General features: G+C 35.3%; 1 protein-coding gene across 15 annotated transcripts in view; it reads left to right on the forward strand.

The window, feature by feature from the left end:
* The window catches only part of GULP1 (GULP PTB domain containing engulfment adaptor 1), a 275,824-nt gene that overhangs the window by 200,387 nt on the left and 62,285 nt on the right, over positions 1 to 13,152 (forward strand). For all 15 annotated transcript variants that reach the window (XM_064586812.1, XM_064586809.1, XM_064586805.1 and 12 more), the window contains 3 exons: positions 887 to 958; positions 7,300 to 7,398; positions 11,459 to 11,596. In XM_064586812.1, coding sequence (XP_064442882.1) covers positions 887 to 958; positions 7,300 to 7,398; positions 11,459 to 11,596 — 309 coding nt within the window. The remainder of the gene's footprint in view (positions 1 to 886; positions 959 to 7,299; positions 7,399 to 11,458; positions 11,597 to 13,152) is intronic.

Consider the following 13,152-nt stretch of genomic DNA (forward strand, 5'->3'; position numbering starts at 1 on the left):
ATCACGTAACAAATAAAAAACACTTATATGCTTTGAATTTACAGATAAATTAATAATTTATATATTATTAATACATTTTAAATCTTAAATTTTTAAGTCAACTTTATTCCTTTTCTTCTAACGTAATGAAAGTAGCTTTAGTTTTCTTTCCCGTAAAAATCTTCAAATAAAATATTTAGGGGGTGCCTGAGTGGCTCAGTCGGTTAAGCGTCTGCCTTCGGCTCAGGTCATGATCCTGGGATCTTGGGATAGAGCCCCTGTCAGGCTCCCTGCTCAGTGGATAAGCCTCTTCTCCCTCTCCCTCTGCCCCTCCCACCCACTCATGCATGTGCTCTCTCTCTCTCTCTCTCTCTCTCTCTCTCAGATGAGTAAATAAAATCTTTAAAAATGAATAAAAATAAATAAATAAATAACGATATTTAGGAAAAAAGATTTTTAAAAAAATCTTTGAATAATAGGAATTGTATGTGGTTAAGTAATATACTTACATTCTCATATAAAATAATATAAATTAATAAATCTTCTGCTTAATTAGGATTTGGGTTTGCATTACTACCATACCATGTGTATTCTGTTGTTGTTGTTGTTTTAAAGATTTTATTTATTTGAGAGAGAGAGGGGGAGTGATCACAAGGTGGGTGAGGGTTAGGGGCAGTCGGAGAGGGAGAAGCAGGCTCCCCACTGAGCACGAGCACGGAGCCTGACGCAGGACTCCATCCCAGGACCCTGGGATCATGACCTAAGCCAAAGGCGGACGCTTAACCAACTGAGCCACCTGGGCACCCCTATTTTTGAGTTTGTATACTGTTATGCCATGTTACAGTTCAAAATGATTTGATGATGTACGGTGTGGTGAAGGCTGTATCTGACAAATTGCCATTTTCAGTTTCTTGGCAGTACGGAAGTGGAGCAGCCTAAAGGAACAGAAGTTGTGAGAGATGCTGTCAGGAAACTCAAGGTAGGCAAAGCCCTCCAAAGCAATGTCTAGTGTATCGATCCTGTCTTAAGTCATCAGTAGATGGATGTATATTCAAAGCATGAATAGCTTTGTGGCAGGTAATAGCTTTGTCCTGTTAAAGATGAATAAATATCACCAGATCAGGGAAACGTATTTAAAAACAAATATGAATCCACAATTATTTTTCTGAATGTGGCACATTCTTCCTATTCGTCCATAATTTCTCATGCTCAACAACAACAAAAAATGGCAGTGTTCCCTATGTGTTGACATTCAGTAGCTTGCCTTTACTTTGCTTGGACAATGTGAACTCATGCCCTGACCCAGAAACTAGGAATGGCGTACCAACTAGCTCTAAAAGGAGATCACATCCACCAGTGGAAAGTGTAGAATTAGGATTGATTCCAAGCAGAATTTTGCAGTGACACCGTATGTTAAAGATGTCCTAATGCCCCAATCCCAGAGTATGTGGCTTTGTCCCTGAACGGACATGGGGAACTGGTGAGACCAAGAGAGCAGAAGAGACATTAAATCAGCAACTCCATACTCATAATCACGTTTCCTGAGAAAATTTTCTGTAAGATGCCACATATCTTAGCATGTTTTTCTAAGTCCACCCCATCCCAGAAGACATGAGATATTAAGATGTGAAAAATTCCTTCAACAAAATTCTCATCTTTATCTCATTAAGAAAATCTAATAAACCACTACTTTTTTTTTTTTTTACACAATTCATTGTTATTCTCTGTAGTTATTCTCACAGTTTTTTTCAAAATAACCCTTCTCTAACTTTAGTTTAGAGATCATCCAGTTATTTTAGAAGAGGGTTAGGTCTTTGATTGTGCCTGGCAAAGTCCTAGACATGAAAAAATATCTTTCTGCTTTGAGAATGTCATATCAGGTGGAATCTACTGAGTATTTAAATTGAAGAAGAGTTTAAGTGGGATGGCGTGTATTCTGGGGGAAGAAAGTAAAATGGATAATATGTTTATCTACCCATTTTACATGTAAATAATTTACCAATGCTTTCAAGTAAATATGCTAAAAGTTTTCAAGATGATATCTCTCCCATTTGGGAAAAAAGTGGAGTAGGCAATCATTTCTTTCCACTGCTCATTAGGTAATAATTCACACTTGCCCTTGTTTGGTCAGTATTTTTAAGCACTAACAGAAGATTAAAAAGGCCTCACAGTTTATGAACCACATTTAAGATTCTCTTTAAATGTTCAAAATATTTCAAACTCGGCATGAGTCCAGCTTCACTACAATCAGTATTTTTTATAGAAGAATAATGGTATTTATACTTAATGTGTCTTTATGTCTAGAAGGTTCTTTATTGGGTCAACTCAGATCCCAAACCAAAAGGATTAAATTACATTATGACCAGGTAAAATGTAGAGGTATTTGAAATGAAATGCTTTTAAACAGTGGCTAGTTCTCATACATTTTGGAGAGACTCTATTTGCAGTTCCTATGTCATTTTATATTTGGAAATGTACTCTGTTAATAAAGGAGTGTGATTTACAGTAAGTATGCAGTATAGTTTAAAAATGCATGTTCACTTGATAATTGTTGTTCAAGTTTTTTCCAGAATAAATGTTTATCTAATAAGCAATCTTTATGCTGCTAATTGCAAAAATTTTGTAGGTAGGAAAGTGTTTTTAAGGGTAATGATTTATAAACAAATTAAAATAAACAGTGTTTTTTTGTCTAATTATATATATATATATATATATATATTTTTTTTTTTTTTTTTTTTTTTTTTTTTTTTCCCTTGGTGCCAGAGGTCAGAGGCTAAATTCAAGCGTTCAAAATATTTGCATTTATTTTAGAAATGTAGACCCTGGCTCCTCTTTAATTCTGTTGTCATGTAGAAATGGCCAGAAGGTGGTGCTATGGCTCTACCAAAAAAAACCCCAACTCATTAACTCTTTTGTGTACACATCCCCCATTTCAATTTCCTGCTTACTTTTCTTAAGCATATGTATTCTGACTGCCTTTTTATCCATTATAGTTCAGTATTGATTTTACTTGCTACATAAGTTAATATTTTATTTATATTTACTCATTTTTCAAAGCTTTGCAATATTTTTTGTACTGTTTTCTGACAAGAATTTAAAATTTAGGGGCGCCTGGGTGGCTCAGTTGGTTAAGCGACTGCCTTCGGCTCAGGTCGTGATGCTGGAGTCCCGGGATCGAGTCCCGCATCGAGTCCCGCATCGAGTCCCGCATCGAGTCCCGCATCGGGCTCCCTGCTCGGCGGGGAGTCTGCTTCTCTCTCTGACCTTCCCCCTCTCATGCTCTCTCTATCTCATTCTCGCTCTCAAATAAATAAATAAAATCTTTAAAAAAAAAAAAAAAGAATTTAAAATTTAGGGTTAATATAAGATGATGGATACTTAGAATATTTTCAGCTTTGTATTTTTTCATGTTTCTGTGTTTAATGATGCCTGATTATTTTTTGAGAAAAATTTTAAAGTTTTGATTTTGTTACATACAACTTTCCTATCATTTTGTAGAGAATTTATAGTTTATAAATTTTTCTTAAAATAATTTTTATAAGTGTTAAAATTTTTACTTTCAGATTTCGTATTTGCCATAACAACATATTTTCTGTTTCTCAATCATGTTCAACCATTTCTATTTCTTAATCATGTTTTAGCCCAAGATTTAAGAAAATACCAGATTTTCCAAAATGTAATAATTTAAAAACCCTTTCAACTTCTGTATATTTAATAGTATTGTTATTGTAATGAATTTCATTTTTAATAGTGTTTTACTTATTTTTATTTATACAACTAGTACAAATGTCAGAGGATACAATCTATTTTATAAACAGTTTGCTTGTGATGTTTACATGTGGATGAATATTGATATATAGATCCAAAACTTCTTAGTTTCCCTGGGAGATAAGCAGGGGAGCAGCATTCCTGGATCCCAGTTTTAGAGGAGAGATCCCTCACCCCAATACAGCTACATTAAAATCACGTGAAGCTCCCTCAGCAAAGGAGGCCTTGGGAATTGCCGCTGAGTTCTGTTAATGTTGGTCTTTTTCCATTCGACCTCACTCTCTCTGTGTAGCATAACACTGTTTTTGTGTTCATAACCAGTTATTTAATTAATAAAGTGTTTAGAGCTTAATTTAATTATATGCATACATACATACATAGCTGATTCCTAGGAATATGCTTAATTAAGTTAACAATTTGTAAGAGCCACAGAGGAAGAGTAGCTCTGAATATTTGACTCACAGTAATAAATTCATTGGTTTTCTTTCCTAATAATGTATATTCCCCCAGCAGTGTACTTAGATTTCATCTTTTTAAAGTCCTCTGAGAAATAAATAGAAATCGTGTGATTGTGCTATTGAAACCCAGTAGTGCTCTCTGTAAGAAATTTTCTTTAGCTGTTCTACTCACTAGTGACATATACTTAACTATGAATTTCTAGTAATACTTCATTTTTCCCCATCTTTTTATGGTGATCAAGGCTTGTTTCTGTTTGTTTGCTGTATCCAGATACCCTCCAGGATGCTTAGGCTTTACCCCCTTTGAATAATTTTTATTGGATTATCATATACAAATTGTGATGGTCGATCACTATCTAGACGACCCGAGAAATGAATCCACTGAGGCAAAAATGGAAAGAAATTCGCAAAAAAGGCTCTTCAAGCATTAACATTCAAGTAGTAAATAGGGAGACAAAAGAATATAATGTAAGTAAGAATGACAAGCAGTCTTCAACATGTGAATTAGAAGTATTTTGAACACAGTTAAGAGGTCTATCAGACTTTGAGTTAGCAAAACACACTGAGTTGGAGGGGACATGCAAACTATAATGCAGTAACTTCGATTTCAGAAAAAACATGGACAGGAGTGAGAATATTCTGTTTAAAATACAGATTGAGCAAATATAACCTTAGGCATCATTGTTTGCAACCACTGTGCGACAGTCAAAGCCAATAGCCATTATAAGCCTTGATATACATGAAAGTAAAACTGGGAAGTTTGCTATTGTTGTTATTTTTAATGTAGAAAATGTGTTGTGCAGAAGAAAAGAGTTATTTAGTGCGTAGGTGCAAAACTAGATTCTCAGCCTGACTGCTACAAGCCCATTTTAGGACCAGGGTATTGGATGCGATGACCTATAAATCTTTTTTGAGCACAATTACTTCATCTTGATAAGAAGCAGGGAAAAAGATCTCAAAGCCCCTACATCAGATATTTTGTTCCTTTTTCTTTATCTCATTATTTTGTTTTCATTTTCCTCCCTCCTTCCTCTCCTATTTGTTTTGTTTTGTTTTCTTCCTCTGTCTATAGCCCCCACTTTTTCCTTTTTTTTTCCATTTCTTACATGACTTCTTCTTTTCTTTTTCGTGGCAGGAAAGAAGTTACTCAATGAGGTTTAGTATTAGTGGTTGTTCTGTGACAGACTTTGGGAAACTAGAAGAGGTCGCAGGAATGGTGGTGGCCAGATGTGGAAAAACAAGAGCCACTGCTCAGTGTCTTGTTTCTGGAAGAGAGCAGCATCCAGGAGGCCAGCTTAGCCTGCTGCTGCAGCCCGTGATGGGAATGGCTGTGCTCAGATGCATTCACAGAGACAGATAGAAGCCGCTGATTTATTTTGTAAGCCTTCATATGTGAAAACCCCCAAATTGTTTTAATTATGCCAATACAGGAAGGAGATTCTGAAGGGAAAATAAACAAACTGAATCTTACTTTCTTTGGGAGAGAGTTGGAATAATTTTTAAAGATCTGAAACAAAACATGTTTCTTGAAGACATACAAAAAATTATCTGGCACAAATTCGTCCAGTTCATGTGCAGAATCTAAGACTTCTGGATGCAAAATGAGAGCTGCCTGCATTCATCGAACAGGACAGATAGCAAGCTAAAAAATTATACCTCCCAAAATGAAATAAATTGTACTCCCCCACCCCAGGATACCAAGGCGGACACTTCAAGGCATTTGTGTATGCATTAATTATATTATTCTGAGGGCAGTGCAAAGCCATGAAAAGACAAAAGGGCTTTTAACCACTCTGTGCTTTAGGACTGAACTATAACATGTGTACTCACATCTGTCCTAAATTAGAGAGAAATGCACAATGCCAATAAATATGACATACGAAAGAGGACTGAAACCCCACCCTGCCTGACATATAATCTATTTTGAGTCAAGTGAGGATGATCCATATGCTGAAAAAACATTATAATAGTAGGGAAATAATATTTTGAGGCCCTAGAAGAGGAGTAAAATATCTTATTTTTTCCATAGTCCTTCCCCCCCCTCCCCCATTTCTTAAAAAGAAAGGTAGGAGGATGGTAGAAAGAAGTAAAGTAGGGACAGAGCAGCATTGACAGTAGCATTGCCAAAATCAGGACGCTTGGTCAACTTTGAACTTCAGATAAACAATGAATAATATTTTAGTGTAAGTATGTGTCCCAAATATTGCATGGGACATACTACACTAACTAGCATGTATGCATTATATGTGTGTACACATATATACGGAGTGTAGATGTGTATTCTAAAATAAAAGTTTTAAGTCTTCATTTAATATTCAAATTTAACTGGGCTCCTGTAATTTTTTCCACCACTAAATCTGGCAATGAGGGGAGAGAGGCAGAAACTCCCATTTGGAAAGTGCACGAATGTTGGGATTTTCTTTTTTATTTTATAAAAAAACCTAACAGGCATTTGCATACACTTACCAATTCAATAAGAAGTTACAATAAATATTACTATGAAAACGGTGGAAAAATGTTTAGGTTTTTAAGATACTCGTAATTCTAGAATGAGTCTAGGTCTTAGTCTTTTAGCTGGGATAATTATTTCAGTTCTTAACTTCAATTTAAATATGGTAATCTGTCTCTTTTCATTCATTGATTTGATTGGGTAGGATGGCATTACCAAATGAAGTAAGTATCTAGAAATGACAAAGATGGTATATCTAACACTGGGGAACTGTAAGTTCTCTAAAGGTATTAAAAACAAAAGATCCACCCGCAAAGTTTGCATTTTCTTGATAGTTAGTATGACTATAATTGTTGAAATATAATGGAAGAAGTATTAAAATTTTTTAAAAGGTTATTGAATATCTGAATTTAATGCTAGTAATGGTAGATTGCTCTGATTACTAAATATTTTGAAGCTATTCAGGGTTTATAAAATACTTTGTAATGGATAATAATTTATTTAATGGAAGTCCAGCACTGAATACAAACTCCAAATATATATTATATATATGTATACACACACACATCTAATTATATATGTGTGTGTGTGTTCGTTTTCCATGGAAACAGAATTATAGTTTTCTGAATAACTTTTCATTTGTAGTTCGCAAGACATATCAAGAAATCCGAAGGCCAGAAAATTCCTAAAGTTGAGCTGCAAATATCAATATATGGAGTAAAAATTCTAGAACCGAAAACAAAGGTAAGTCTTCTTTTTGAATGTCAGAAGCACTCTAATCTTTCATTCATTGAGGTTATGTTCCTATTTCAATAAATAAGATTGGTTACCAACTGGAACTGGTTAGTTCTCAGTTAATGACGATTCAAAATTCTGTAGAATTTTTAGGAGGAAAAACAACTTTTGGGAGTGCTTCCAGAGAGGTCTGTGTTTGGGATAGAAGTGTATTTAATAGTGTTTGGTCTCGTTTTCAGGAATTTTTCTTTGTGTGCTGTGAAAGAGATTTGTGAAGTGTGGTTCCCTGAGAGGAGACAAAAGCTGTGTGTTGTTTATTAAAATGTTCGGGACTGCCTCTTATTGCCTGGAGACATAATCAGTGCGTATTAGTTCACCTAGGCTGCCATGATAAAATACCACAGACATGGTGGCTCAAAGAACAGAAATTTATTTTCTCACAGTCCTGGAGGCTGGAAATCTGAGACTACGCTGACAGTGGTCTTGGTGTCCTCTGAGGCCTCTCTCCTTGGCTTGCCGATGGCAGCCCTTTTGCTGCCTCTTCACATGGTTGTCTGTGCACACACACCCCTGGTGTCTCTGTGTGTGTCCAATCTCCTTTCCTTATTAGAACACCAGTCAGATTGGATAAGGGACCATCCTAATGGGCTCACTTTAATGTCATCAGCACTTTCAAACCTTATCTTCAAATACAGTCCCATTCTGAGGTGTGGGAGGGGTGGTAAGGCTTCAGCATTATGCATTCTGGGGCAGCATAATTCAGCCCATAATGCATTGTGAACTTCAAGTTCTTGTATTTAAGAGCCCTTTCCCCTACAAATCCAATGAAAAAATTTTAAATATAACCCATTCTGGATTCACATTCATTAATATGGATTTGTTATGGACTTCACTGTTTTTACCCAAAATTCTCTAAGCCCCAATGGGACCGTACTTGGAGGTAATTATGGTTACATGTGGTCTTAATGAGGCCTTCCTCTACCAAAACTGGTGTTCTGATAAAGAAAGAAAGACATCAGGGATGTGCAAGCACAGAGGAGAGGCCATGTGAGGACACAGTGAGAAGGCAGCCGTTGGCAACCACGCTGAAATACGACTAAATGCAGAGGATAGAGAGAACTTCTTTAGTGTTTAGAATTGACCAACACTAATATGTGCTGGGTGTATGTGTATATGTGTGTGTGTGTATAAAAAAGAGGCAGAGAGCTGGATCATGGGACTGCAAATACAGCTCAGTGTTATCAGTTGGTGATTCTGAAGTCCCCCATAATAAGTCTTCCATAATAGTAGGCTGCCCGTTGACAGCTGTCAACCATATCACTCTGTTCTCTAAACTTTGACTACCAAATGTAACTTCCTCCCCGATCCTAAACCCCGTGTACAAAACCTCAGTGAGGTGGGATTCAACTCAAGATGATTAACCAGTTGAGTTTTGAGCATTACATCTTTGTCTTACCCAAATCAGTAACACAAAAGCTTTTCCTCCCTGTCCCAAGGTCTCAGTTTCCTAGACTTAATAGCTAATTTTCAAGAGACCCAATTGAATTTTTCCCTAAAAACATAAGTTTTCCAAGCTTTCAATAGGAAAAAAAAAAATCTCTTTTCATCCCTACCAAATCGAAAAGCAGTCTTAGAGTTTTAAAATCTTTGAAATGTCTTATTAATTCAATTATATTACATTTGAATAAAGAGCAACTGACTCTTTACCCATATATTACATATGAACATAGAGTATCTGAACTCTTCATGCATATATAGAATGTACCGTTTTTTGAATCCACTAACAAAAATAACCTAAAAAAGGTTTTACCAGCTCTGCTGAGCATCAGGACCCCAAGGAGATTCCCGGGAATGCTGATTGCTGGAGTCCCCTCAGGACTTTCAGATTCAGAATCTGCCGAACAAGACTTAGCATCTATATCATAAAAAACAAAACCAAAAACACCACCCCATGTGACTCTGATACAGCCTGTTCACAGATACGCATTTAGGAACCACTATTTGGGGAGATCTAAGTGAATCAGAACAAAATCTGTCATTCATTTTATTTTGGTTTGTTTATTTAGTCATAATGAAAAAAATACTGTGTTCCTAAAATAAATTTATTTATAGTAAAATGTACGTGTATGAGGCAGGATTTAAAAATGTATCATTAATCTAACATGGACTTCATAGAAAATAGACTATTTTTCTATGCCATTTGGATGGACGAAAACAGAAGTGAAAAGCAATCTCAATTGGCTCCAATATCTTTCGTTCTGTGTCTTTTTCCCTTTCTTCTTTTCTCACTTGTCCTTCAAAATAAGATTATGCAGTGGTGGAAAGAGGTGGTATAAGTGAATTGGGGATTTACTTATTCTTTGTTCCAACTCCAATAAAATATGGTCAGTGTTAAAGTATAATTATTTTTCACTGTGCTTGTGTTCCCAAGTCTATCCTGTCTCATCAAAAATTAGGGCTACATTTAAAATTCAGAAGGATTTATCACAACAACAAAACATTCACAAAAAATAATAGTTATGAGTTTTAGCTTCCTAGTCTTCTTTTGTAGGAAGATGCCTCTGCTAATCTAAACAAAAATTAAAATGATTCCCAACTGTCATTACCAAAGACTTTCTGTAATCATACTGGTTGATGAGTGAACGAGGGCCTGTGTACATTTTACCACCAGCCTATGTAAGTGGTATGTTTTCATGTTACTTGTAGTTTCTCCTACAAATGGAAAAAAATGAATCATTTTTCTATATTATGTAGTAATGACATTTCCTCTGTATATAATTAAAATGATTATGCAGTTAATAAACTGGTGTATACCTGCTGTCAGTATTTGGGAGCTTCAGTGTGGCTGAATGGTATTGTTTGATTGACTGTATTAACTTTAACACACACAAAAAAAATGTCAGCAAGGGAAAGACTGGTCAATCAAAGTATAGGAGAGGGATAGTCTCAGACAAATGTGGCCATTGTCCATCTTAGCACTAACCACAAGAAAAGGAAAATGTTCTCCTCAGATGCCTCAGTAAGTTGAGCCCCTCTTTTTGACTTGACATTGTTCCTTCCTGCTGTTGAAATGGGTGGATCAAGCTATCTAGTAATGACAAAAATGTTACAGTCATATAGTATACCTCCTCATTCTAATTTCCATGTTTGCCTTTGATGACTTACGTTTGGTTTGTATGCAGGGAAAGAATACAGTACTATAAACAAATTCTCTTAACATTTATCTGTATATCTTATATATTAATTTTCAGTCTGATGAGCAGTAATGTGAAATCTGAGTGATAGATCAAATCTCATCAAACTGACACATCGAACCCTGAACTTGGAAAGGTGTAGTAACAGATGCTGTAGTTATAGAATATATACATAGTGTGTGTGTGTGTGTATCATATGTATATACAATATATATGTACATATATGAAAAATATAAAATTATAACTGTGTGTGTATATATATATATATATATATATAGTTACAGTATTTATCTTTCTGATTAGTAGGGTTGATTAAGTAATTTAGATGCTTGACATGTAGACCTTCAAAATGAAGACATGTAAAATACAATTTAATATGAAAACTAAGGTTGAAATGGTAGTATGTTTCATAGGAAATCATGTGAAGATGAATTTATGTTTCAAACTGTAATGCTAGTGAGGAGAAGTAAGATAAAATGAAAACGGTCTGGTAAAAAAGGGTTCTGCTAATTCTGTAACCTTGTGGAAATATCAATTCTCGGGGCCTCGATGTTCTTCTAAGTAAAATTTCAGGGTTTAAAGTAGTTGTCTCTTAAGATCCCTTGCAATTCAGAAAGTCCACACACCTCTGATCCTCTCGTATTTTGCTTGTGTTTCTCTAAGTCCTATTGAGATGACTACTATAGTTTAATCTGAGTCGGGAGATCCATCTCCATTACGTATTTGTTTAAGTTTGGGTGTATGTAATTATAAACCGAAGTTTGACAGGTGATTGTTTCACTTTTAAAGTCATAAGTTGTATGTTATTAACACAAGCTGGTATTTCAGAAAATGGACAAAAATCTCTTCGACTCTATTTCCATTTGTGTTCACAGGAAGTCCAACACAATTGCCAGCTTCATAGAATATCATTTTGTGCAGATGACAAAACTGACAAGAGGATATTCACTTTCATATGCAAAGATTCTGAGTCAAATAAACATTTGTGCTATGTATTTGACAGCGAAAAGTGTGTAAGTATGCCAGATGTTTTAGGGTGGTTTGTTCTGTTTTACAAGCCAGGAATTGTCTTGTTTCCGGCATTAGTAAAGTATTTGGAAAGGAATAAGGTCTGCAAATCCCTAACTACACTAATAGATTCATCCTGTCATGAGAATGTGCTTCAGGATTTCTTCCCTAACTGAATTCTCATGTTCATGGGCATAAAGCTTGCATGCAAATTTCTCTCCTTAGAATGTCATGCCTGCTTATGTTATGCATTTATTTCTTTTATAATCATATATTTGTAATTTTAATCTCAAATATGACTTAGTAATCACATAATACAAAGAGTAATGGTGAGCAGAGTATTTCTTTTTTTCTAGAATGCGATGGATATGATAAAAATAAATATTTTAAACTCCAGGAAATAAAATCTGTATGGCTCCTTTAAAAAATCTCCAGTACTTTGAAAAGCTGGTTCTTGATTTTCATTATTCAGAAAACTTAATATAATGAAAGGTAATAGAATTGTATGTGCATGAGTGTTGCCTGCATGCATGTGTGTTAGCTTGCAAATGTAATCTAAAGTTCTCAGCAAGTAAGATCAATTAGGGAATTCTAAAGTTATGTCCTGTAATAGTTCTTTTAATCATCTGGAATCTTCAGAAAACCCTACATCTTGATTATAAGCATAAGCTAATGTTAATCATAACCTAGTCTGACGTCCTATTATAAAACATAAGGTATGAATTCCAAGCACACATTGCAGCCATTAATGGCTTTAATGAAGGAAGAGCATCTAACCTCAACAACATTATTGGCTTAGATGGGAAAAAGAACTTAATTCATTTTTTTTCCTTATTTTTCTGCTGTTAAAAATAGCAAAAGATTAATATTATTATCACTCTTACATAATTTATTCCTCTCCTTCCAGTATGTGAGCTTCTTTTTTTTTTTTTAAATAAAGATTTATTTATTTATTTTTTGAGAGAGAGAGTGCATGAGCAGGGGAGGGGCAGAGAGAGAAGCAGACTTCGCACTGAGTCAAAGCCTAGTACAGGGTTGATCTCACAACCCTGAGATCATGAACTGAGCCAAAACCAAGAGTTGGGCACTTAACTGACTGAGCCACCCAGGCGCCCCAGTATGTGAGCCTCTTGAAAGCAAATTACCTTTTTGATTTGTCCATGTAACTCCTACATTAGGTGAACAATAGATGCTCAATGAATTTTTCCTTATAGAAAAAAGGACCATATAGAAAAATTTACAAAGAGCAAGTTAGTATATGTATCTTTTAAGCTATAATGCTCTAAAAATACAAACTAATGTGCTAAGCTCTTGATATCATAGTACTTTTTTGAGGATTTGATGAACATTATGGAACATCTCATCAGAAAAATATGCTCACCCATATGACAATATATGTACAATAAGGTATTTATTTATTTATTTATTAAAGATTTTATTTATTTGAGAGAGAGTGAGCGAGCGAGAGAGCAGGAGCGGGGGAGGGGCAGAAGGAGAGGGAGAAGCAGATTCCCCACTGAGCAGGAAGCCTGGATGCAGGGCTCAATCCTGGGACCCTGGG

Source organism: Mirounga angustirostris, unplaced genomic scaffold (assembly GCF_029215605.1).
Source record: "Mirounga angustirostris isolate CCGP_5_RB_7025 unplaced genomic scaffold, mMirAng1.0.hap1 SCAF_3, whole genome shotgun sequence".
NCBI classification, from domain to species: Eukaryota; Metazoa; Chordata; class Mammalia; order Carnivora; family Phocidae; genus Mirounga; species Mirounga angustirostris.